The sequence below is a fragment of the Genypterus blacodes genome, unplaced genomic scaffold, assembly GCF_046128005.1.
Source record: "Genypterus blacodes isolate CSIRO-AG114 ecotype Tasmania unplaced genomic scaffold, CSIRO-AGI_Gbla_v1 ptg000039l_1, whole genome shotgun sequence".
Classification (NCBI taxonomy): domain Eukaryota; kingdom Metazoa; phylum Chordata; class Actinopteri; order Ophidiiformes; family Ophidiidae; genus Genypterus; species Genypterus blacodes.
In genome coordinates this window covers 8,597,111-8,624,154 of record NW_027466852.1, presented here as the reverse complement: position 1 = coordinate 8,624,154, position 27,044 = coordinate 8,597,111, and the positions used below count along the sequence as shown (strand labels likewise).

General features: G+C 39.8%; 2 protein-coding genes across 6 annotated transcripts in view; one reads left to right on the top strand and one right to left on the bottom strand.

Annotated features, from left to right (window-relative positions):
* kif16ba (kinesin family member 16Ba) overlaps positions 1-21,364 on the bottom strand; it is a 29,697-nt gene extending 8,333 nt beyond the window's left edge. The window contains exons 1-25 of one of the 5 annotated variants that reach the window (XM_076147762.1): positions 21,327-21,364; positions 20,802-20,896; positions 18,401-18,470; positions 18,199-18,312; positions 17,690-17,806; positions 15,774-15,871; positions 15,128-15,237; positions 14,250-14,392; positions 13,263-13,431; positions 12,200-12,331; positions 11,910-12,085; positions 11,453-11,518; positions 11,304-11,363; positions 10,539-10,658; positions 9,939-9,990; positions 8,413-8,550; positions 8,183-8,265; positions 7,698-7,786; positions 5,232-5,264; positions 4,876-4,929; positions 3,370-4,716; positions 2,713-2,868; positions 1,806-1,911; positions 723-767; positions 439-489 (exon numbers count right to left, since the gene is read on the bottom strand). In XM_076147762.1, the coding sequence (XP_076003877.1) occupies positions 439-489; positions 723-767; positions 1,806-1,911; positions 2,713-2,868; positions 3,370-4,716; positions 4,876-4,929; positions 5,232-5,264; positions 7,698-7,786; positions 8,183-8,265; positions 8,413-8,550; positions 9,939-9,990; positions 10,539-10,658; positions 11,304-11,363; positions 11,453-11,518; positions 11,910-12,085; positions 12,200-12,331; positions 13,263-13,431; positions 14,250-14,392; positions 15,128-15,237; positions 15,774-15,871; positions 17,690-17,806; positions 18,199-18,312; positions 18,401-18,470; positions 20,802-20,848 (3,576 nt within the window). In that variant the 5' untranslated portion in view covers positions 20,849-20,896; positions 21,327-21,364. Of the gene's footprint in view, positions 1-438; positions 490-722; positions 768-1,805; positions 1,912-2,712; positions 2,869-3,369; positions 4,717-4,875; positions 4,930-5,231; positions 5,265-7,697; positions 7,787-8,182; positions 8,266-8,412; positions 8,551-9,938; positions 9,991-10,538; positions 10,659-11,303; positions 11,364-11,452; positions 11,519-11,909; positions 12,086-12,199; positions 12,332-13,262; positions 13,432-14,249; positions 14,393-15,127; positions 15,238-15,773; positions 15,872-17,689; positions 17,807-18,198; positions 18,313-18,400; positions 18,471-20,801; positions 20,897-21,018; positions 21,115-21,326 lie in introns of those variants that run through there. The other 4 variants (XM_076147758.1, XM_076147761.1, XM_076147763.1 and 1 more) reach the window with 4 other exon arrangements.
* On the top strand, positions 21,331-26,729 carry snrpb2 (small nuclear ribonucleoprotein polypeptide B2). Its single transcript, XM_076147764.1, has 7 exons — positions 21,331-21,457; positions 22,067-22,232; positions 23,285-23,457; positions 25,099-25,233; positions 25,521-25,556; positions 26,193-26,281; positions 26,376-26,729. Exons 2-7 carry the CDS (start codon positions 22,169-22,171, stop codon positions 26,533-26,535), a joined length of 657 nt encoding a protein of 218 aa, XP_076003879.1. The 5' UTR covers positions 21,331-21,457; positions 22,067-22,168; the 3' UTR covers positions 26,536-26,729.
* Positions 26,730-27,044: the final 315 nt, after the last annotated feature.

The following is a 27,044-nucleotide window of genomic DNA, read 5'->3' as shown; positions in this document are numbered from 1 at the left end:
CATTTGGGCTGTACCGGATGAATGGTGTAGAAAGATCTGTTACAATACGTTTCACAAAATTGTTACACACTGGCAACAATTTCACGAGCTGAATTGATTCGATAAATTAAAAACCATTTAGGTACTTTTTGACCAATGTCTGAATGAAATTGGTTTGAATTGGATTGTTTGCCAAAAAAAATATCAAAGATGTCACTTGTGAACCTCCATGACTCTGAGGTTTGGTACTTCTGTATTTGGCAAAATGAATGTTCAAAGTGGAAACACACCATTTCCTTCCAGATTTGCATTTGACAAACAACACAAAAAATCACCTCAAATTAAGATATTGATAGATTGACATTATTGAAATTGTTAAAAAAAATGCAGAATTTCATAATTCCAAGATGAATTTCAATTAATCCACAACAAAAGAAAAAAGGTCTGAATCAGTCTTACCTCATATTTAAACCTCCTTGGATTAACATTCTTTTGCAGCTTTGCACCATCCTGAAAATAATGAAATGTAACATCAGCTGATGAGCTCAACATTCAAATTCATTACAATCAATCAAAACAAAACATAAAGGGTTTTTATTAATAATAACAAGTTATAATTTATACTATAGGATCAGCTAAGTAATAAAGAAAAACCCAGAATACAATAATAACTTAGGTGATTGATAAAGAATTTGAATTACTAAACAGGTGTGTCAATGTGACACAAAGCTTGTGAGACTTACCTCATCTGTTAATCGAACAGAGCTACAGCCGTTCATTTCCTCCTCCTGCAGGGTTAAAGATATACACCTCTACATCAGTTCTACACAGAGAAACAGGCCAGCCTTTTCTCACAGTCTGTTAAAGGACATGATGAATCTCAATTTCATTTTAGTCAGCCAAACATCCTGGGGACATTTAAGTAAGTTGTAGTTGGACAGCAACAACAAACAATTACAATTAATCCTTCAATCAAAGCAAAAGCAAATAAGAACATTTTGCATCAATCACTGTATGTAAGCATGTTACTCTTAGAATGTCAAATTCCCTAAGCACCCATTCTGTGTCAATTTCAAAGTCATTGTGGCCCTTTTGCCAATTCTGTCAATCTCACAATCACATGCTGTTCAGGTAGGTTTTCAGACATCTCAAACAACTGAACGAGCGCTGGGCCAAATATCATCGTAGGGACTTTCAGTATGGTGTGAATATTTGTGGACATATCGGCAAGTGTCCCTCAGAACTGTAGACGTTAGTATTCTTGTTTAAGTTAGTAATCTTGACTGACACTAGGCAACTCCAGACATTTCCCGTCTAAGGAAAATCAACAACAGGAAGGCGATCCTACAATCACTTTCAAATATGCAAAACGCAATAAATACCAATAAAATAAGCATTATTACGGATCCCAAGACAGTTCTTGGCAAGACCGCCCTAGGCAGCATTCAGGCGCTATGGGCGGTCTAGCAAAGAACTTTTGTGGGATCCAAAACACTGAGTTATGGATGAGTGGGAGAGGGAGTAATGGACACAGTCGGCTCCGTGAGGAATGAGTTTCCCTGCTTGCTTCTTCCCCAGTGTTCTGTGCTCTCTGGTCTCACAGGTTGACCCTGTCCTGTAGAGATGAGGACCCTGTTCTGCTCGCATTCTTATTAATATCATAAGCCATACTTCCCCTCTCTCTTTCTCTCTCAACCCAAACAGTCAAGGCAGATGGGTCTGCTCCATAGAGTCTGCTCCATGTAGGAAGTGCCTCGAGTTAGCTTTTGTTGTGATTTGCCACTATATAAATAAGGTGGAACTGAATTGAAATGAAGAGTCCATACCTTGAAGGATTCAGAGGACAGTGACGGCTCCATGTTACTGCTGCCGTTGAGAAGATTCAGCTTGTGTAACCTTCGCTGGACCTCCTCTTCAATGTATGCATTTATCCTGCCATAATGCACATAAAGAATAAAAACACACATATCTGCATGTTATGGATAGGTCAACTCTTCATCAATCATAGAACACATTACCACAATATCAGAGCAGACATTAAAAAATAGAATATAGTGTCATTCTACAGGGTTCAATTTTACATGAAAGTTTCATTCCATTCCATATAAAATTAAAATGTGAATTTTGAATTAAAATGATTAACAGTTAAGTTTCATTTATCTACCAGTGCTGTTGTGCAGCACAACCACATCCACTTGTCCTGTAATCTTCAAGTGCCACAACCTTGAACCACATGCATGATCAAGATTCTGCACCTCGCCACTTATTAAAGTGAGGCCAAGTTCAACTCATCTGCCAGCAACCTTTGCAGTACATCCAATTAGCAAATAGCTTTATGTATGTATGAACATGCAACAAAAGAGGAGGGGAAGTATACAGGCAATGCAAAGCACCAGCAAAACACAAATGTGAATTTATACCCTGATGTGGGCAACAAAGCAATAGTGAAATGACAGCAGTCATTCAAAATCACAAAGCTAACGTCACTTCTAGATGACAAAACATGCCACCGAGAAGTGCTGTTAGCTTGGTTTAGCGTCAGCAATCTGCTCCTGGAACTGAGCAAGGCATCAGCATCAGGTGTGTCGGCAGTGAGGTGAGCCATGTGTCAACCCACTGGCCATGTGTAAGCAGCTTTATGAAGGTGTGAAAAACCACGGGGTGGCAGGAGACAAATGATAACCTTTCGTCAGATGTAAGAATTTAGATAAATAGTTTTTGTCTTTGGTGTACCGGTCGTCTGAGATAGGCAGCAATGTGGTCAGACTCTGGATGTGGCTGACTGGGGAGCTGGTGTGACCGCTCCTCTCATCGTTGCTTCCAGGAGTTCTGGTGTTTGCTTCCCCTTGAGTTATCTTCCTTCTCAGCCTCTGGATCTCACGCTCCACTCTGGACAGAATAAAAAACACATTCACACACACTAAAGAGGCAGAATGAGGATAGTGCATAGGTGAACTGGAGGTATGAACAAAATATTGCTTTAGCCAGCTGCTTAATTACTTATCAGCCCATGGCAGAACAGTTATAGCTTCCATTATAGGTGCCTTTTCACAAACGCAGTGCATCTTTGCTCCTACTAGAGTACTCAATGATTCAAGAAATACAGAATGGATCAGGATTGAACTTGATTCAGTTTCACTGAGCCCAAACTGGCAAACAACTTCCATCTTGGTCAATGCAGCTTTTAATATCAGAAAGCAGGGCAGAGAAATTATTCTTTGTCGAATCACATTCTTCAAAATGGTTCTGTATTACTAAAACTTTACATAATTAAACCCCATAACTGTTTGTGTAAATTGAAATGTGTAAAACACTATTGAAAATAGTAGTGTTGAGACATTCTTTACTCTGTTTTTTCATTTAACATAATGTTGCAAAGGAAGTTCTGACCTCTGCTGGTCCAGCTCAGTCCCAGCCTTCAATCCACCCAGGACAACGCTTTTGGCTCTCTGATCCTCTGTGTCAGGCTCCAGGGAGATACTGCGCCTCAGTGCTGATTGTCTCCTCTCTAGCCTAGCCACCGCCTGCTCCATAGCCCCCTTCTGCTGTTTATCTTTCGACTCCAAGATCTCCTTCTCCTTCATCCTAACTTTCTCCTCCTGCCGTGCCACATTGGCTGTGAACTCATAAGTCTCCTGAAGCTGTTGGAGCTGCTGAGCACTATGCCAGTGAAGGTTCAACTTCTCCTCTTTCTCCTCCAGCTCCTTCTCGACTTGGTACAGAGTGTTATCTAGTCCTAGTGGGCTGTCGCAGTTCCCATTGCAACCTCCACCACTGCGCTCTAGCACCTCCACAGCTCTCTGCTTCTCCTCAGCCAGTGCAGGGAGAACGCTGTCAGCCAGGCTAGAAAGCCGACGCTCCTTATATAGTAGTCTGTGCTCAGCCTGTTTGACCAGCTGCTCTTCCTGGCAGACTGCTGTTGCATCTTGTGCCCCCTTCTGCTGCATCTCTTTTAGATGTTGTTGTCTTTCTTTGTGGTTATGGGCGAGGTGCACCAGTGTAGCATGTTCAGCAGCTACTTCTTTCACTAGAAGCTCCCGTTGTTGCTGGAGTCCCTCCTCCAGCTGGCATAGCTCTTTCACTTGGGTCTCCTTGAAGTCTGTGTATCGGGCCTGTGCAGATCTTGCCTTCTTGCTGGCCGCCTCCACATCTGGCTGCTCCCCAGCCTCTTTGGCATGTAGGAGCACCTCTCTGATCTCAGCCAGGGCTCTGCGCTCCTCCTCCAGACGGCATACATCCTCATGGCTCAGCAAAGTGGTGGTTGCTTCATGCTGCTCCTTTAGCTGTTCCTCCAGCCTGACAACCAGACTAAGCTGTTCCTGCTCCTGCTCTTCCAGGCGCCGCCTATCGGTCTGGAGACGCACCGCCTGCTCCTCATGCTCTCTCTTCAGTCTCTCCAGCTCACGGTAGATCTCAGTCTGTTCAGCAGCTTCTTGTTGCCGCCGTTGCTCCGCATAACGCACATCCTCTGTTTCTGGCTCCTGCTGCTGTTTAGGCTGTGGATCAATCTCCTGGATTTCGCAGCGTCTCTCCTCCTCAAAGCGTTCCTTCTCAGCCAGGAAGTCCCGTAGACGGCCTTCAATATCCTGGCTGCGACAGCGGAGACTCTCCTCCTGGCGCAGTATCTGCTGCTGGACTTCCTCTGACTCCTTCCTCTGATTCTCTACCTCCTGCTGGAGAAGCTCCAGCTCTGCCTTCTCAGTCTGCTGCCTCACCTCCATCTCCTTGATCAGCCTTCTGCAGATAGAGCACACACCAAACGCTATATTGTAAAAGCAAATTGAATGCTTACGGTTTGAAATTGAGGTGTATAATCAATTTAAACATGAAAGAGTATTGGTTCAACTGCAAAAGTTTCATCTCAGCAAAGAAACATCACTCTAATGTCTACAGTACCTTTTGAGCTCCAGCTTCTCAAGTTCCTCTCGTTGCTGTCTCTCAAACTCCAATCTGAGAAAAAAACAACATCAATCTCCATTTTCTCATGTAAATATAAACATATACTACAATAATGAAAACAAAAGCTGCACATAAAACATCAGGCTTCAAATCAAACAGCAAACGTTACGAAGAATGCCATGTATTTATGCTATGTATTTATATTAGATGTCAAAAAGGAGACGCAAGCAGCAGAGCGGCATGCGAAATAACAAAAAAGACAAGCATTAAGGCAGAGAGATTGGACAGTCCAACGTGTCTTTGCTTTTTACAAACTAGACAGGAAGGGGACAATAAAGATGGGCTGGGTCTACCTGAGGAAGCCGGAGCCTTTCTCAGTGAAGAGACTGCCAATGGGACAGGGTGAACATGGTTAATTCCATTGGAGTCAAACCACAAATTGTATAAAAATTGCTGTTCTAACAAACAATACACATGCTAACAGAGAGTATGTGTCTGTTCTTCATCTCTAAGTACAACCCTAATTCCCAAAAAGTTGGGATGCTGTGTAAATCTAAATTTAAAAAGAACGCAAGGATTGGCAAATCTCATAAACCCATATTCCATTTACAATAGAACATAGAAAACACATCAAATGTTTAAACTGAGACACTTTACTATTTGATGGAAAGTTTTTTGAATATGATGGCAGCAACACTGCACTTTCTCAAGAAAGTAAGGACGGGGTCAACAAAAGGCTGGAAAAGTAAATGGTACTAAAAAGAAACAGCTGGAGGAACATTTAGCAACTAATTTGATTAATTTGTCAAATTTGTAAAGTCAGTAACATGATTGGGTCTAAAAAGAGCATCACAGAGAGGCAGAGTTTCTCAGAGGTAAAGATGGGCAGAGGTTCACCAAAAAAGAGGTTCTGCCCAAAAATGTCAAATTATTGTTCCTCAATGAAAAATTGTGAGAAATCTCCAAAGTGCAAGGGACGAGGCAAAGACAAATCAGTACTGGATGCCTGTGATCTTCGGGCCTCAGACGGCACTAAAAACAGGCTGGATTTTATCATGGAAATCACTGCATGGGCTCAGGAACACTTCCAGTCTGGGAACACAGTTCACTCTATCATGCAAAGAAGAAACTACATGATCCAGAAATGCTGTTTCTCTGGGCCAAAGCTCATTGAAGATTGATGCTACATAGTGGTAAACATGGCCCTGTCCCAACTTTTGTGAGATGTGTTGAGAATCCATCTGAACTTACTTTTTCACATCCATCATGCCAAGAGACCTGGCTTATTGACACCTTTGCAGACATTTTAACAATAAAGAATAATCGGGGTTCCAAAATAATTTCTCTTTTTGGAAAGAGACTATGATATGGGACAAAGTGATCAAATCATTTCAATAAGACTAAGAACATTCATGTCATCATATTCTCTTAATGTGTGGTCATTTTGTTCCACAGACTATCTCCCTCTTTATCTTTCCCATAACTAGGATTGCTCGCCTCTACCCCCTCCTAATGCTGTCTCCACAGAGTACATCGGACAACCAAAATCTTCCCACATTCCTGAAGTTAATTTGGTTCTTCTCCCTCACATGTTTAGTACAAGTTTGTAACAAAAGGTTTAAAAGGAAGTAACAATCTTGGAAAGCAGTAGCAACAACGATTATTCAGGAAATCACGCACATAAAATCAATCCAACTCTGAAGTCTGTGCGACAAAAAGTGGCCGAAATGTGATTTTAACAAATCTATGTGAAACTTAAAAAAGAGCAACACTGACACCTGTTGTAGATTTTTTTGTCAGTGCATATGTTCCCTTTTGCAACCTTCACTAAATCTAATCTCATCTTAAATCTAAAGTTTGTTCTTTCCTTTGTGGATTTCCCCCCCATCCTTTTTTTGTATAATTTTCTCTCCCCCCTTTTTTGTCTCTTGCAGCAGCCCAGATGCGTTTTGCAATTACAAAGACAGTGGTGTGCTGTCATCCTGCGGAAACGGCACCTGCAAGATCGTCAAACTAGCATCACTGATGTCATTTCAGTCTTTGCGGTTCCATTATTATGTCATGACTCATTGTCATGTCTAAAGGTTTTTTTTTTAAATCAGTGGCTCATCCTCAGGGGATCAGACAGCAACGCAGCCAATCTAAACATTATTGATATTTTGACCTCAGGATTTTGCAAGAACACAGGTCAATGAGCCATTGGCTTATCAGATAAATATGCTAACTTAATAAGTAACTAATAAGTTAACTCTATGACAATCTGCACACTAGATTGTAATATATCACATGCATACTTTGAACATGTTGTCCTGATGGTAGAAAGTTTCAGTGTTTAAGAACGATGTCATGGTCAGCTCACACCCTAGATTCTACACTGACTGACCAGTAGTAGAAGTAGAAGTTGCTGGTGCAGCAACAATATTCCTCATTCAATGTCCTACGGACAGTTATGGTGTCAGTTAACTGTCTGTAGGAACTACAGTGGTCCTGCCAGTGGTGGGTAAGGGTTTTATCCCGGTGCCACCCATGAGCCAAAAATTACACAATTTCCAGGGCGCCCTAGGATAAAATAAAACCTACAGAATTCCCTCCCCTCATTTCTCTGAGCTGTAGGTAGAGAATGTCCAAGGTAAAGAATACATTTCCTCAACTTCATCAAGACACAAGCCAAGGAGCAGAAACAATAGCAAATGAAAGGAGGGTTCTGATAGGGTCGGATGGAGGGAGTGGACATGCACTGCAGGGACGGGACTTTTCATCGCATGCAGCACTTTTTGTGAATCGACAACATCATCCTCAGATGGCAGTCCAGCACTCACCCAGGGTTGTACAGCATGATAGCAGAGAGATTTTCACATGACTTGGACAGATTTGTCATGGACATGCTGAATGAAGAAAGCAGACCGCTCTGAGGAAAAAGTTTGAAAAACAAAGGATATAAATAAATCTTAAATAAAGGTTATAAATCAAGCCCCCAAAATGAATATTTTCTCAAATAAAAATGCATATTGTATGTATATACAGGTAGATACAGGTAAATGTAAAGTAGGAAACCACAAAGACTGGAATGTAATCCGACATCCCAAACATGTGAATGCAATCTATAGTGAGATAAAAATCCACCCACAATGAAATCATCACAACACCTCATCTTCCTATTCACTCGTTAATAAGGTTTTAAAGAATCTGCAATTACGACTTGAACTTGGGTCAGTGATAGCTTACATAAAACGGTGTGATTAAGCACTTCAAGTGTTTTAAGATCTGACTTAGACCATTTCACCTTTGTTTGGTCCCCTCTCACCTTTCGTTTCTCCCTCAGTTTGGCTGCCTCTGTGGGATGGTTGAATCGAAACATGTTGGTCCTGCCCAGCAGAATAACCGCACCTGGACAACCCAGTCACAATGGAAAAGAAAAATACTGAAAACAAGACAATTACAAATTCACCTTTCACTCCTTTCAGTTTGACCATTCAGTTCTAAGTGACTGGAGTTGGCTGAAATGAAGAAAAATACTTGTGCAGGGGTTCTCACCTTGGTTGAGTTGCGACCGCTCTGTCACTTGAACTCCATTAACTGAGCACTGGGCTCCACCGATAGGTACAATAGTCACAGTGCCATTCCCGTTCTCAAACATACAGTGTTCACTCTCCAAGTCTAGACCGTGCAGGACTGGAGAAGAAAACGAGAGGAGAAAAATGCAAGCAACTCACAATAGGATCTATCATTGGCTGAATTTGCATGACTCAACGCTTTCTTGGCATAAGAAAATACGCTAGATGAGGATATGAATCAATGGATTGTAAGCACTGTCTAGCTGCATTGGTGCGCCAAGTGTTGTAGCCTAAAATGATATACACAATGTCAAGAAATAATAACTGCACAACCTCAAGGTCAATGTGCATGGTTTTGACATCTTGTCACTATTTCAATGTAAAAATAATCTCATCTCGAACTGAGGAAAACCTTTTTTCCATGGCTTTCTAGGTGAAAACCACAATAACAATTACAATATGTCAGAAGACAACATAAAAATGTTTTACGACTTGATAATAACTGTACCAAAATGAACGGAAATTGAACTGAAGGAAATCCACTTCACAAACATTTTGTCTCCAAAACGACTGTCACAGTGAGTTTCTTAATTACAAAGCCAGATGTTTTGTGTCCAGTTGGGGGAAAGTACACATTCAACCTGTGTTCATGTTAAGAACAAATGAGATTTTTTAAATTGTGAAGTCAACTTGCCATAACTAACGGAACCATGAATTCCTTCTCCCTACTAGAAAATCCTAAAAGAGAATGTCCAGTCATCAGTCTACGATGGCCTCATGAAAATGTTGATGCTGTGTCAGGACCATAAACAGGAGGGTCCAGTTTGAAAACTATCCAATGTGGCTGAACTAAAGCAATTCTGCAAAGAATCTGCCAAAATTCCCCCACAGTGATGTGGAAGACTGATCTCCATAAGTGCTTGGCTGCAGTTGTTACATCTAAAAGTGGTGCAACCAATTAAGTTTAGGGTGGCAATGATTTTATTTCCACATGGGTGACATAGGTGTTTGATTAACTTTTTTCTTTCAATAACTCAAAATCTGTTTTGTGTTTTCTTGTGTTGTCCTTGTATGTATCTTGTATGATGATCTGAAACTTTAGTGTTACATGTGCAAAAACAGAAGAAATCAGGAGGTTAGGTTGTTTTCACCCTATAGTTCCATTCCTGCTGTTTGCTGATGAACCTCATGTGAACATGCACTGTCAGGTTAAAAAATGTCAGCGCTGAAATGTTTTAAACCCCATTTGGCATGACCAGTTCTTATCACCTTCATTGATATGGGATGTCATCCGGCACACTTGCAAGAAACTCACATCCCAGATCCTACACTGACTGCCTAGTAGTAGTTGCTGGTGCAGCAACAAGAATAGATTCCTCATTGGACCATAACTGTCCATAGGAACTACAGTGGTACTGCCAGTTTAGGGTAAGGGTTTTATCCTAGTGCCACCCATGAGCCCCCTCGTACTTCAATATAAAGACCAGCTCATAGGGATTTGCTTACTGATGTCCTGCTCTGTGCGGGCATCCTCTCTGCCCACATACGTCCGTCCCTCCTGAGGTAGAAGGCAAACACACAGGAAGTCACAAACAGATGCACAGTATTACAGTAGTACTTGCAGTTTAGTTTGTTTTATATACAATACAAATACAATTATTATTATGAATGCACACTGCACAATAGTTTTCTCCATTTGTCGATTTAGAGTGTTTGTATTGTCTATTGACCATTCATAGGTTGCTGTGAGAGTGGAGTGGGCCGTAAGTGTAGTATTTGCAAGTGTGACTCACTTCATGTCTGTTGCAGTTTAGAAATGGGAAATTGCATAGAAATGTACTGTTTTATAAATGTGACATTTTCTTTATGAATGACCTTTCTCTGTTTTCAGCATATGTATGTCGGGATGCTACAGAATGTTTTATAAATGAGGCTTCTGGTGATATTTCACTGAAGCTTTTCATGTGGAAAAAACAACATAATGTTATTTCAGCTTTTTGAATTGTATTATTACACAAAGCAGTCATGACTGAGTTCTGAGGAAATGTGGCATATAAATAATGAGCTGACTGCACTGTGATTCCGGTGATTTCTGGGGGCTCTGACCTTTAGATGATAGAGAATGATACCAGTGCTGAGGAGGTCATCATCTATGCCAATGAGGTGAGGCAGCTCAGAGTCCAACACCACACCGATGCCCTCCTTCCTCAGAGCCAGAGTCTCCTCCTGAAGGGAAATGAGGACATATGAAAAAGTAGAGGGTTTGTGCACTTGCTTGCCAGTTGTATTACAAAAGTTTTCAGTGGAGTAGTAAAATAACCTCTGTTTTCAGTTTTATAGCCAAAATTCATATTTGTCAGCAGATAACCGGGCATTATGTAAGGGATAATGAATTGTCAGCAGATATTGTGGAATAAATTATTTTACAATGTGAATCAGCAGCAAACACCAATACCAATAACCAGTAATTGGATGAGAATTCAAAATCACAAAATAATTTCTCCTAGCAACCATCAATGTCTGGTTTCCTAAGGTAAATTTAAATATCTTTATCGTTTTCCCTTCTCAGGTTCAACCAACTCTTTTCAAAATTATTATTATTATGATCATTTTCCACAACTCTGCTGAATCTGTCAGCATTTTCAAAAACATTTCTAAGCCTGGAAAGTACTAAATATACCACGATTTTCATAACTGTAGAAACCCTGAAATTAAAGTTTTACTAGGATTCAATTTTAAAAAATTATCTGACGGCTTCCTCATATTCACTTGCCTGTTTTATACTTTAAAGCTCTAACTCTCAACACTGTTTTTTAATGTAGTGCAGTCCCCATAAACCATAGATGGTCTAACTAGCGTACACTCTCTGACCTTGAGGATGTTCTGAGTCTCGTTCCATTTGTTGGTCCACTCTTTTGTCAGCTCCAGCACCTACAACAAACAAACCGACAGGAACCCTCAGAAACCACAAGCTTCAACTTAAACATACAACAGCAATGTGGAAATAACATTGGACATACTCTGGCTTCATTCTGGTGCAGCTTCTCCTCCATGCTCAGAGCAGTGGGTGAATCCAGGAGCGCTATCTGGCGAACACAGATCAATAACACTTTTACCACCATGTGACATTTAGCCCTTTCTTGTCAATTAACAACATTAATGGAAACTCCAATTTATCTTACGTCTGCTGCTGTGCGTTTCCTGCGCCTGTGTTTGTAACAATTGCATTTTCTTTTTTTTGACATATTTTTCTTTTTTTTTACAATATTGTGTTTCTTATAGGTCAATCAGTATCAAAATTCAATGATTATCATATGAACTGAATGTTTCAAAACATTAATAAAAACAACATTTTTCTAAGACTAGATCTATATGGCAATCTGTATGATTAAGAATCTAGCTGATAACCAATGTAATGCATTTTCAAATATCCATCACATCTTTTCTTAGATTTCCTTAATGTCAATCCGTGATTACCTGGTTGCCCTGGACCAGCAGAGCTTTCAAACGGGCAATTTCAGCCCGCAGTTCTCTGATCAGCTTGACGTTAGTGTCCTCATTGATGGTGGGCTTGTTGATGATGTTTTTGGCCCTGTTGGCATAGCGCAGAGTGCTGAGCGTCTCTCCATAGTTTACGTCCGCAGGTGAAATGGCTGCAACAGAAATAGTTTTTTTTAAAGGTTTGGTTTCCTACCAGCAGGACAAAGCAGGCAACCTCTAAAGACAACAGTTTCATTTAAATAGTTAAATGAGTGATTGCTCCTCACTGGCGATCATGATGGTCTTGGAGTTGCCACCCAGGCTGTCCTTTAGCAGCCATGTTAGCACTGAGTCTCTGTAGGGGACGAACACAGACTTCTTCTTCAGGTTGGTGTTCACTCCGTCCTGAGTCATGTCAGCTGGACAGAAAAACACAAACAAACAATGGATACATGTGGCAGCGATCTTGTGTGTGCAATATCATCAAGTATAAAGCTGGGCTAGGTGCAAAATTGTGCACTTGAATTCAATCTCACTCAGTTCAGCTAGATCACGATAAAAACATTGTTACTACAATACACAAATATACTGTTAAAATATACTGTACAAAAGGCCTGTTTATTTTCTTATGGTGTATCAATCAACCTTGAATAATGTTCAGCCCAATGGTGTAAGGTATGATGAAATCTCTATCTCTTAATTTCAATCTTATCACAGTTTGATAAGACAGAAAGCACATGGAGCACATATCTGACCCAAGGTGGGAAGTGTAAATAAGTTAGGGAAAAAAGAGTTTGGTATTATGCTACCAAAGGTGTTGATTTTCCGTTTACTAACACATATTTACAGAAGTTAAATAATAATGGCAAACAATATATTTATTAATCTTGATTTAATTCTTGTGGCCAGCGGATATTATTTGTGAGCACAACAAACTAGCCCATGCCTTTTCAGTAGTTACAAATGCTTAAAATATGCGTTATTGAATGTGATTTCCCTCTTATCGTTATGCAAAAAAATGTAGACTGCATTAAGCAGAGGACAGAAGTTATCTCTATTCTATGTGTGCTTTGTGTTATTAAACAAAGAAATTCTCCTCTTCTGTGGCCTCAGTTCCAGGTTTTGAATACAGTAGATAGATGCTTTCCAAAAAAGTTAACTCAAATGGATTTGACCATACAGTGGTCCCTCGGTTTAAGTTTATAGGTGATTTCAGCAACATAAAGAACAGGTTGATGACATGAAAAATTAATTCTCAACAAACATCTAAGTAATAATCATGCTGAGTGTGTGCGTGTGCGTGTGTGTGTGTGTGTGTGTGTGTGCGCGTGTGTGTGTAAGGTTTCTCACCAAGGCTAGAGATGACGTTTCCCAAGGTAACCAATGACTTGTTGATGTTGCCTCCTTCCTTCAGCCGCACGCCAGTAGCTCCGGTGGCATCAGCCCGCTCACTGCCCGCTAGATCAACCAGATGGATTTTACTGAGCGTTTCACTCGGCATCTCTGCATCAAACTTAGCCTTAGAGACAGAAAAAAATAATTGAAAATAAGTGTACTAGTTTAACATATTGGTTTTCAGATTATATCCTTGCAACTTACACATTGCCACCAGCACAAATCTGGTTTATTCCATAATGGAGGAAACACTACAGGTTTCAAAATTCAAGGTATTCAATCTGTTTCCACAGACCAAAAAATATGTGAATATATAGTCACAAGCGGAAAATGGCAGGGTTCAAGCACTTGTGACAACCTGATGAATGAACAACGTGGTGAACATGGATAGAGGCAGTGCAGTCAAAGTAATATAGGAAAGAAACAAGAATTCAAATTATACAATGTACGGTTCACAAGTTATTGACAAAATGTTACTGTAGTTATTACAGCCCCCCAATCAGGTCAATTGATGGTTACTTTAATGAATAAGTCTCAACTGCACATTACCACAACAAATGGTTAAAAGATCCTAGTTGTATCATGGGATATATAAAATGTTTGCTTCAATAAAAACAAAGAAAAGAAAAGAAAAGAAGGCAATGGGTTTGCCTAAACTGATGACTGTGAGTAGGTTTACAGAATCCAGAAAATAAGGAAATATGATTATATGACTTATGGTTCAAAAGTTATAGACAAAAATGTGAAAACAATTAACACAGCGCCATCATCGTGCCAATCAGTGATTTGTTTGGGCTCAGTAGTGGATCAGGTTTTTCAAGTTTTGTTGCTCTAGCTATTACAGTTATGGTCCAGAAGGTATTGTCAAAAATGTACTGTGATCAAAGAGTTTTCAAGAGGATTTTCAGCACTTTGTACTTGGAACCATAATTCAATGCAGACCTGTGTGAAGTTGATGGTGAAGATGGCGTGGGAGCGGCTGCTGACGTCGTTCATCCCGGTGCTGGCTGTTGTGCGGTTGATGTTTCCGGCTTCCATCAACTCCTCCACATCGCTGTAGTTCTGCACCAGGTGTTTGGACAGATCTGAAGCCAGATGAGAGGGTACAGGTGACACTTAGCTACAGGAACCTTACAGCACTTTCACCTCTTCCTTGTTTAGTGTGCATAAATCAAACTTGTTTAATAGTTCAGTTCGTTTCCACAGGTGGAACAAAACTGACCTAGTCCATTTCCAAGTTTACCCCACTGGAGTGTTGCGACGAGAGCAGCCGAGAACACAATTTTACCAAAGTCTGGACCAAAGTGATACCTCGAACAATGTCTCACGGTTTGTTTTCATAGAATGCGATAGGGACAGAATGTTAATGGAACCGATTGGCTGTTCAAGCTCAAGATCATGTGCTCAGTTTGGTCAGCCTAAATCCATTTGCTGCGTCACCATCTGCTGGTTGTGATGCCATATGAGGACCAATAAGTATAATATAGCTCATAAGATACAGAGCCTCAGTGTACACAATTTGTAATATGTGTAGAATACCATGCAGGATTTATTTACCCTGCACTATTGTTTTAACTAATAGAAACCATTTTGTGAATGTTATCCCACAGCCGCATGATTGGTAGGAAATTGTAAGAAAAAAATATCTATAACATCCTTGTGGTGCTGTAAACATAGAACAACTGGAATATCCTTTGCTCAAATATGGTCTATGTCTCTTCCCCCATGTTCCTAGCAACCGTCGTTATTCTCACGTGATTACAGATTTTGCTAATAAGACAAAACACCAAGAAAGAATCATTGTGAGGGTCATCACTTACCCTCTACATATGGGCCGTCTTTTGGGTGCTCCCTCACCCTCAGGTTGTAGTTTTGAGTGGATTTCCTCCTCAGCAGGTCCCTGACCCTCTCATTATAGATCTCCAGGTAGCTGACAGCAGAAACCAGAGGCAGAAAATATGACAGACGCATTTTCCTGTTATATGCCAGCATTTCCAGCATTATTATATCTTCTTTGGTTTGTGGAGTTTTAACATTTAATCAAACCACACTCCAATCTGTAAATACGTCAGACGCCAATGTACTGTGTGGAATGTGTCCTCTAAGCAGACTCCAGAAAGTTATATAATCAGAACTACTGCATGCGTCCGTGGTGTCCACATCTGTCCATAAACGTGTCCACTCAGGAGGGAAATACCGTAATGATATAATATAACAAAAAACAGTGATGTCCTCTAAACTAGCAGAATCACAGTAACGCTGCTCCTTCTGAGGTGAGGTGTTGCACGAGTATGCATACCTAAGGAGGTATTTTGGGGCTGTCCAATTTGTAGGCCAGACCAAGAATGTATTGGATAGTATTATACTGATCACCCAGGAAGAGTAGGAGGATGTGACTAAGGTGAGGGACATCTGGAACACTTTGCTGTGAACAGATTAATCAATTTCCATATAGAAACCACTTACCTAACCTCTGTGCGGAAAGATGCTTCATCCCATCGAGTTGCTGCAGCAACCTGGCTGAACAGACCCTCACAAATCCTTGGAATCAGACCTGCTTCTCCCTGAATCAACAAACCAAAAAAAAATTAAAGTACATCAGAGTGACTCAAGGATATGACTTTAAATAGAATAACATTGCAAGTCTCACACCCCATTGTAAGTGGCTTTTCATTGGCAAATCCAATGTAATTTACACTAAACAAAAACACAAGTGTTGCATTTATATTTTTCTTCAGTGTACATTAAAGTGAAAAAAAATGTGTCTACGGGGAAGAGAATTGGTAGAGTCTAGACCACAATTTCTCCAAAAAGCATCTTAACTCAGAAAGCCTTGGCTCCTGTATCAACATTAGTATCAACGTTAGTACTTCCTGCACTGAGATCCCCCCCCCCCCCCCCCCCCCCCCCCTCACAGTAGAAGCAGCACAGAATGCTGGCCATGATTAACTGCAGATGTGTTTAAGTATTTACAGAGGAAACAGCCAAAGCTCTGCACCAATGGCATTAGATTGATTTTAGAGATTAGATTGTCAGACCTTTGGATTCCTACTATGAACTAAAGATAACAGCATGACTAATGCCAAATCTTTCAATAGCAACAACAAGCATCGGACACTGCTGTGTACCAAGTATGTGTTGAAAGTTTTATTGCCACTGGTGTAAACACAGCTAGGAGAAAATGATGATGTTCCATCAATTGATCATCATCATAAATTGTGACATGAAATTCTGACACAAGCAGACCATTTGGTGTGACAACCAAAGACTTGAGCACAGTTCTCCCACAATTTTAAATCTTTATCTGCAACATAGAGAACAAAATAAAATGTTGTTCATGGACATGTACAGATGCAGCTCAATCAATTAGAATATGGGCGTCTTCCCCATGTTGTGTAGCCTACTGAACCAGACTGAGAGACAATTTAAAGGCTCAGGAACCCTCAGCAGGTGATTTGAATTAATTGGCTGTAATCTAAAATAATATTAAAACTTTCTGAGATACTGAGTTGTTGGTTTTCATGAGCTGTAAGCCATAATCATCCAAATTAAAACAAATAAAGGCTTGAAATATTTCACTTTGTGTGTAATGAATCCATAATATATGAGAGTTTAACTTTTTGAATTGAATTACTGAAATAAACTTTTCCACAATATTCTAATTCATGGAGCTGCATCTGTACATTTAAATGTACATTACATGAACAAAATGTAATGCTTTTTGGGGAAATGACATCTGACCTAAGTCACTGACATGATTGACACATGTTGGCTGAATGATAAATGAATTAGCACATCAGCTAAATAAAAGGTGGGCCAACTGTCACCCCCTGCCTCGCTGCCTTCCCCAATGTTACTAAGTACCTGACCACAATGCTGGTCACCACTGCTACCCCACTATGACCTCTGTTATCTTATCTTACACCAGATCAAAATGTAGAGAAAAAAAACATATGTTTAAGTCAACTCAAAGTCTGTATGAGCATTTACTAGAAAAGGCAAGTCAGTGGGTTTATTGACAGTAAGAGTGTAGCTGCGCCGTGTATTTTAGACTGAGTACAAGTAAAACCTCACATGGTTTAGTCTGGAGCCATCTATAATACTCCAGCAGATCTCCAATATACAACACTGGATTAACACAGACATAATGACCTCTGACACTCCCAATCTTCAGGTGTCTGCTGATCTTCTGAATAATAAAACAAGGTAAATCAAACACAGCCTGAGCCTTGTTATAGTATTGTGTAAGTAACAGTGAGCAGACAGATCAATGGGTTAGATTTGCACAGACTCTTTCCATGAAGACACTGTGGATATCAGTGTCTGCTATGTGCCTGGAATGCAAGTGTTAATGCGTGGAAGGTTAATGAGATTTGGCTCACTGGATTTCCCATCATGGTGTAGGACTTCCCTGAGCCAGTTTGCCCGTAGGCGAAGATGCAGGCATTGTAGCCCTCAAACGCTGCCTTAAGGACATCAGAGCCCAAATCTTTGAAAACCTAAACAGGAAAAAAGAAGAAATTTTTGTTAATTTAAAATGTCTTTGCATGAATTTGTCCGTTGTTCACAAAGTTCAATAAACATTTCACTCAAAAATTCAAATCCACATGACTCAGTGGTCCTGTGCTAATATCACTGAACATCTGACAAGTTCACGCTAACACATGATCTCATGTCTGCAATGCAAGATAACACCTGGACTATCAATCATCCACCATGTGACAAAAAATGTAAAGTAACCACCCAAAAACAACAATAAGCAATCACCACAAAACATGAGAAAATGTTCTTCCCATTTACTTATTCATTACATTTTTGTATGACGACTATCACGACTACCACTATCACGATTCAGATTGTATGAACAAAGTTTCTAAAATGCACACATCACCTTTTCCTGAGAGACAAAACCAGAGCTTTTTGAGTCGGTGGAGTTATATGAAAAGTCATATGTGAAGGTCTTTGTTCTCTCCCTCACTGAATCGCCAGTGACCCCGTCAGGAATCTTCAGCAATGAAAAGAAGAAAATTACTTTCAGGTTCATTTGATAACATTCTGTATGTGAATAGGAATTATTACATGCTGACAAATACCTTCAGGTTGGTGATGGCAGTTTTGGTTCCTTCCATCTTTATGATGCATTTTGCAGTCAAGTCTTTCTCCCTGTATGAAAATAAAAATGGTTATGTATTTGACAGTTAGTAAAAGCTAAACTATATATATTCAATATTCAAATTTGAACCCAGTATCTGTTCATTAATCGGGTTATATCATTATTCATCAAGGAATCATATTTTCATCATCATCTTATAATAATCATCCTTATCAATAACAATAATACAAATTTCATTATTATTATTCACTTCACCTCCCAGTTAGTAGTAAACTCATTACATAAGACTTTTAATTATGAATGAATTACTTGGTTTTGGAAAGTGCTCTACCCTCTAAAGGTCAGACAAGGTCTACACCTACTCTGTGCTTCAAGGTCAATAACACACTTTTGCTTTTTGTGTAATTCAGGTTTACTTTTTAGGCTGAGCCACATCTTGGTTGTGTGCCCTCAAACACACAAGACAATGCCTCTTAAAAGTGTCTTCAGTGTGATGGACTGGGAATTTAATCAATTTGAAATGTGTGGCTTAGGACCAGACAGAATAACTCTCAAGCATATTCTGTAATTATGGGCACTTTCTGCCCCATGAAACAGCGCTGAGATAACAGAGGATAAGGTTAACACATGAGACTGTTGTGTTGTGTTTAATAGTCTTAGAGTTCACGGTTATGTCTCTGCACAATTCAAAGCAACACAAAATTGGACAAATTGGGATCACCATAGAGCCAAAAGAGTCGGAAGCAACCTTGAGGAGCATGTTCATGGCTTCTTATAAATATAAATTTCGAAAATAAGAAATTAAAAAGTTTCAGGTTCCAATTGGAATGGCACTTATTAGAACTAGCACCTCAATGCCAAATGACAACAATGATAATCATCAGATACGTCCAAACTGTTCATATGCTGCTGAATCAGCGTTAAATCAGGTGCACATTAGTGGTTGTTATTGTAGAGGGGTTGTTATTTATGTGCCCTGTGATGAACTGGCGACTTGTCCAGGGTGCGCCGCTTCCTTGCTCGTTGACAGCTGGGATATGCTCCAGCAAATAAAAAACATGCCCCATAAGCGGTTACAGACAATGGATGGATGGGTGGATATTATAGAGCAATTTCAATCATGTGCTCACTGCAAGTATTTTCCATTTTATGTCCAACAGATCCAAAACCTGATCTGCAATCTGGACTACATACTTTACCCACTGATATATCATGGGATGAATAAGCCATTGAAAAAATGTAAACACATTGAAACAAAAAATATCCCATCTCATGATGGTAAGAAATTGTTTCTAAAATTCACAGATCTGACCCTGAATCTTGATTTAGCACCAGAATGTAATTACTATGTAAAGCATTAAACATCCCACCTTACACCAATATCTTGGTGTAAGTGCTAAGTCAATGTGTAAAAGGATAAACGGCGAAATGTACAGCCGTTTAACTATTAATAGACTGAATTACTGTGAATCATTTAATGACTGTTAAAATTGTTTACTTTGTAAAACTACAAAATATTTGCTGGATCCAGCTGCTCAAAATCTGAAGACTTGCTGCTTATCTTTGTTTTATATTATTGTAAATTTAATTCATTTCATTGAGTCTCTAGGAAGTAGGGACATATGCAAACAGAAATTGATCTCATACAAAACACTTGTGTTATAATTACTTTTTTTAATCGTAGAAAGGCTTTTTTTTTTTTTTTTAAATAACCAAGTCACAAATGTTTGTTCAAAGTATGTGATATAGAACCATAGATTGGCCAGTATTACAATTGAGGTATGGGCTTGATTTGCCCACAGGTGTTTTGACTTTTGGTTTGTGGTCTAGTGGCACATTAAGAGGACCTGTGAAAGTGCTCTGCTTTCCATGTTAAGGAAACCAAAGGTCAACATTATCCAAGGACAGTTTTTGGGTGCCTGTACCCGGCTAGAGCTGTCCGAAGAAATGTTTTTTGTTTTTTTTAAAACACTCTGCAAAGTGAAAGATGATTTTCCAACATAGTTTGACCATGCCACTTGTAAGTAAACAATATCTGCACGATAGTTCATTGTAGTACCACATGCTCAGGCATAGTTCAAAACGAACAAAACATTCGTAGATAATAACATAGGGTAATTCAATGATATATTGACAGCTGACATAAAATTCCTCCACTTTACGTTTCAGAAATCTGGCCACTTCACTCCATGTATGTGTTTGGAGAAACACATTCAGCACCTGTACTCACGTCCTGACTGGAAATGTTTGCAAGCTAACAACACAAGGAAACAGCGAAATAAGCTGTTTTTACTGCTATGCACCCAATAACAGCGACGCAGAGACATTGAGTTCCTGGTCATAACATTAGGATTTTAACCTGTTTATTGTCGGTCACTCACCGCCTGTCCATGGGCCTGACCCGCACAGCCACCCGCACTGATGCCATTGCACATCCCGCAGAAGGCTGCTCCGTCCAGTCCAGCCAGACACCAACCTGGAAGTGTACGACGCCGCTTTACAGCTACCCTTTGTAAGCCAACTAACACTGAACCATTAATCATTAAATAGCAAAAGAGGGTAAAAAACACAAAGATAACTACATGTCACATGAACAACCTCATTAAGATAGCGATAGCGATAGCGAAAGACATACAATGAGACACTCCCCATACAGAGAGGTCGTCACCAGTCCGTCATTATTGTTGCACTGCTCACGTGCTATTGAGGCGGGTCAGTCATCAATGCTCACTGTTTATTAGCCGTTAGCTTGTTAGCTTTGTATGACAATGGCTGACAGCGAGCATCAGGGATCTATTTAAGCTTTAAACCTTCGTTTCCCTATCACAAGTCATGGGCAGTGACTGGATTCGATTGTTTTGTACAAAAAGGGACGTGTTAACAAATTTAACTCTTCACATACGTACCACACAAATTATGGCACTGGGCTTGTCGTGTCCCTCCTGACCTGATGGCGGCAGTAGAATATAAACCTTTTTAAATAAAGAATCGGCGGTAGAATCTCACACTTCCGGTTTGACATGAGCACAGTGTGGAGGTAAGGAGATACGTTGTTATGTTTGTTCCTAAAATATTGGCTTACGCGCTTTCTTAAAGATGTTGAAACACAAATTTTAGAGATATTGGGTTATTATACAACGCCGCATTTAATGGCAGCATTTAGTCTGTAGTAGCGAGCTAATTCGCCCGACGGCTAATATCTGTGAGGCTAACAAAATGAATGAACAAAACTTTAACTGAAAGAACGCTGGCGTTATCTCAATCTTGAACCATATAACCAGGATATTGTGAATAAAAGCATTTAGCAAGGGTATTTATATACATAGGCATGATCATATTAGAAAACCCGGCTGGGCGTCTTATGATGATAGCAAATTGTAGTAGTAATAGTTGTCTTTAAGAGTTTATCTTAGTAGTCATTCACTGGGTGATTGATATATAAGTTTAAGATGTACAATTAAGTAATGTATAAAGAGGATATTTTTGTTGTAAATGTGTTAGTGTCGATAACACCACTTGAGTTCACCATCGTTTATTTAAGGAGCTCTAGAGTCTGATACTGTTGTAAGCGACACTTTTTTGTGAGCGAATACATTTGAACATACACTTCTTTAACTTCGTAATTTTGTGTTTTCTGAATGTAAAGGAAAGTGACAGAGTGTGACAAACCCTAGAAGTGACACATCTATGCTCAAGAGGGAAACAACTTGCCGTACTACACTGATCTTTAACTTCAAGAGGCTTCACCATGGATATCCGGCCCAATCACACTATTTATATCAACAACATCAATGACAGAGTGAAGAAAGAAGGTAAGCATTCATTTATTCACTTTGCAAGCACGGATGCTCTCAAAGATCAACTGATGACCGAATGAGATCATGGACCGTGGAGATTAAAAAACTAAAACTGTAAAGAAAAGTGTAAAATCCTCACAAAATTATCTCTTTTTTGTCTCATAATCTGAAGGTCGTTTTTCAAATTTACATATAGTTATGTACTTTTCTCTGGGAATTACAAAATGTAATGATTTTCAGGGCAGTTAAGGGCGAGCATTTGTGTGTTTGGTTTTTTTCTCACCAGGGCCGCAGTGAGTCCTGTTGTCTGTAGAATTACTCACATTAAATGACACAAACCATGAAACACCTCCTATTGTAACGTGCTGGTGTCATTTCACAATAGTATCATTTTAAACTCGCATTCAAAGACCATTTTCAAAGATTAAGATGTTGGTTTGCTTTTCAGACAAATTTGTAGTTGAAGAGTAGCATCCAAGCTTTACTTTGAAACAAACAGCAAAACAAAGAAATAGTGGCATTTGGATCAAGGAAGAGTTGATTTCATTTTCAGATCCTGACTGGAAAAAGCGGTTGTTCGAAATTAAATAAATGTCCATATAAATTCTTGCCAAGTTTTGACCAAGTCCAACTCGAGACGCAAACTACGCAACGTCTCATCCTGTGCTCATCTCACACTCCAGTTTAAGGCTGTACACAGGGTCCACTTCTCCAAATTGAGATGAAATGTACCCAGAGGTGGAGGACAAATGTAATAGATTTTTGAACCCACTCTGCAATCTCAGCCACAGCTTCAGAGGGAGTTTATGATACCACTGTACAAGAAATTGCATAAAACTTTACAAAACTTTATAAAATAATGCTTATTATATACATTTGAGTAATTTTCGTTCAATGCATAAATCATTTTAAATCATTTGACTGACTCAAATGACTGACTGTACCTTTTTTCTCCATAAATGTATTCAGAAACTCATTGGGACACTTTGTGTTCTGTGTACAGTTGTGTGTACGGTGTGTGCAGTACTTTGTGGTGATCAGTGTCTGGTTCTTCCCTCTGTCTGCAGAGCTTAAGCGCTCTCTGTACGCGCTCTTCTCCCAGTTCGGCCAGGTTGTGGACATTGTGGCGTTGAAGACCATGAAGATGAGGGGACAGGCCTTCGTCGTTTTCAAAGAGCTTGCTGCAGCCACTGGTGCTCTGAGGCAGCTGCAAGGCTTCCCCTTCTACAACAAGCCCATGGTAGGCTCACACTTCATCTTCATGTTCATCTTCATCTCCTCACCCTGCCCGTTAGGCATTATGAGCTTAAGAATACAATTTTAGATTTGTCACCTTGGATCTGTCCTTTGCATTAACTCTCTCTGCTTCAAACAAAAGTGAATGTTTTTTGTAATGTTTGTTTTCCTTGACAAGCATTTGTGTGTTGTTGGGATGTCCCAGTATACTGTCATAGACTGGAGTGTATAGCGAGAGAGAGTGAATGAGGTGCTGCCTGGCTAAACGCAATTTCAGTTCTGGGCGTCCAACAGTGAGTTAGCAAATAGTTCCTGCATGTCCTGTGTGTGTGCACACACTGCACATTACCATATTCCTAGTTAGGTTATTTCTGTATGAGATAACATTTGTTGTGATTTGGCGCAATATAAATAAAGTTGAATTTAATTCAACTTAAACTCATTAAACAGTCTAAATGCCATTTGGGCTGATGTCATCTGTTGGCCCTGGGTAAGTCGATGTAAATGCAATGTAAAAAAAATGCCTAGGCTCTCCCGGCTGCTGCTCTTACAAGTTTAGTGACAAGAACACAAGCCTGTCCACAGGCTGGCTTAAGAGAAGCCTGAACAATCTCTACACAACACAACCCTGACCGCCCCGTTATCACACAGTTTCTTCCCTGATATGCTGCACTTTACTTTGTCACCATCATGAGCTGGCTTGCTCTCAGCGCCTCATTCACAACTTATGTTAGTGGTGTTTGGGTGTGGTGATGGAGCTGTTGTAGTGCTGCGTTCAGGTGCTCATCAGAGGGTTGCAAATGCCAGGTATTGATGTGGTAAACATGGATGTGCAGAAGATTGCAATACTACTTTTCTTATTTTTTGTACAGAAATGCCTGGAATTGTTTCAGGCATAGTCTGTTATGTGATTATGTGAACGCAGCTTATATTAAGTGAAGAAGAAGACGATCGCATGTCAAGCGTGCATGCATGTATGTGATTTTGAGAGCACTGGCAGTACTTGTGTGTCAATAGTGTGATTTTGGGCAAATGCTCAGACATCATGCAAGTTGAGTCATTGTGAGGAATACACTAGTGGTACAAACAACAGCAATATTATGTTATTATGAATACATTTTCCTGCTATTTCAAACGTAAATGAAATATATCAATGACATTGCCTAGTCCTGGTTCGTGGTTAAAATGTGGTTTTCTATGCACATTTTAGTAAAGTGCACAGAACATAAGAGTACATCTGCGTTCCTGTTACACGCTGGACCTCATCTGTGTTGCATAGGAGTTGTGAGAATGTTTACCTGCCAGTGGTCAATGGCAGATCATTTTTTGTCGTCTTGTGTGAAATTTGGTTACTGACAAGTCAGTGTTTTTGCGTTTTCCTTTGAGGGAAAGTGGCATTTTAACAACATGACATGAGCACATTCCTTCAGGAAGAGCAGAGGGATGTCGCTGGATTTTTAGTTTTGCAGGTCACTCAGGTAGTCTGGTGGCTATTTCCTGTTGGAGAGAACTGACCCTGGAAGTAGGAGCTGAAACTGATTCAGAAATTCTACTGAAGGAATGTCCTGTGGGTCTAGAGTTTGACTGATCTGGTGACCCATGACTCATTCTCACAGTATGGATTTTCTCTCTTGTCACCTTCCAGCGGATACAGTATGCAAAGACAGACTCTGAGGTCATTGCCAAGGTGAAAGGCACTTACGGTGACAAGGAGAAGAAGAAGGAAAAGAAGAAGAAGGCTCTAGAGTTGACAATGAGCTTAGCAAAGAAACCAACACTGGTAAGTGGCATCAGGTGTCATATTCAGAGACAAGACACCAGCTCTTCAGTCATCACCACAAAATACTATTACGCTTATTGCAGTAAGAACATTTGAAACAAAAACAACTAAAACATCCTATATAAGGGACATGTTTAAAAGAAGTGTAGAAAATAGACTAAGCTCTCCAAAAAGACAGCTGCTACTTAAATATTTATAAGTGATGTGAGACTCATTTCCAACTATTAGAGCTGATATTGGACAAACAATGAATGTGTCACTGAACCCTTTCTGTCTTCTGTTTTCAGGGAACAAATCCACCATTACACACACCACCTGCACAGGTAAGCTTGCTGTGTGAACTGTGCTTTCACCAGACTATCTTCAATACAGCAATGCACCGCCTCTTTAGTTTCACTATTCGGTGATTAAATCAGAACTGAATGATCTTTGTATGATTTGAAAAATGCATTCTCCATCACAGACGATATCAGACTTTGTGGGAAGATGTGTTACTATTGAACTAAATCTTGAAGATAATTTGACCGTGCAAGCCACTGATATCACTTAACATCCTGCAGTCACCATCAGCTGCTCTCAACACATGTTTGAGTCAGTTTCATTATCTTGAAGTTGTATCTTGATTGAGAAGCATCAATTTGCATTTCAGGTCAGAAGCAAAACCTTTCAGAAACGTTCACATGGTTACTCAGGAGGACCAAAAAACAACAACACATGTCTTTATTGTAGACTGGTACACTCAAATGTTTTGTTTTAGTATGCCATCTTTTCATTGTAGGTCCATGTTCATAAGTATTTATTAAAATAACAAAGCTGTATTGTTTTCAATATATCCTCCTGTGTTCCATACTCAATTTCCATGGTAATCCCTTCCTATCCACTTTCCATGAGTAGATTACTTTGTGAATCTGTTTTAAAAAGTACAGACAGATTATTCAAGAGGATCTTTGTTTTCTCAGGTGCCAGACAACCTTCCCAACTTCATCCTATTTCTCAGCAACTTACCGGAGGAGACTAATGAGATGATGCTCTCCATGCTGTTCAACCAGTCAGTGTTGTCCTCTGGATCAATGTTTTGTACAAAGGAATGTTGCATTTCTGTTTTTTTTAACATTGGTGTTCATGTTTGGTTTTGTCGCCAGGTTCCCTGGATTCAAGGAGGTGCGACTCGTCCCTGGGAAGCACGACATCGCTTTTGTAGAGTTTGAAAGTGACATACAGGCAGGTGTGGCTAAAGATGCACTACAGGGATTCAGAATCACAACCACCTGTGCTATGAAGATCACTTACTCCAAGAAGTAGCACCCAAGTTTTGGACACGACACAAAACCCCTTGGATTTCCATTGTTTCACCCGATCCTTTTGATTTTTGTAATGTCTACACAACCTTGTTCAAGTATTTTTAATAATTTGTTTTTCTGGCTGTTTTACGTGGCAAATTACACCTTTGCTACAGATTTGTTTTTTATAAGAACAAATAAAGGACTTTAATATAACTGTTGCCCCTGATGTTACATTTAGGTCCTGGTTCTGCAGGGTTGTTGGGTTTTTACACCCAACAACCCTTTTTTTACAATTACAGGAGTGCACATGTTGGATCTTGCTTCACATGCAGTTTAGTGTTGATGTTAAATGTGCACAGCTCCTTTCCAGTTAAACAATATACTGGCAAACGTTTGCCAGTGAAATAATTGCTTTCAACACATGTGATCCGGTTATGGCTTGTGACTATAAGATCCCTTAAATTTTGGCATTTCCAAACCCCACTTCAATTTAAAATGTTGGGTTGATTATGGCACCACTGTAATTTA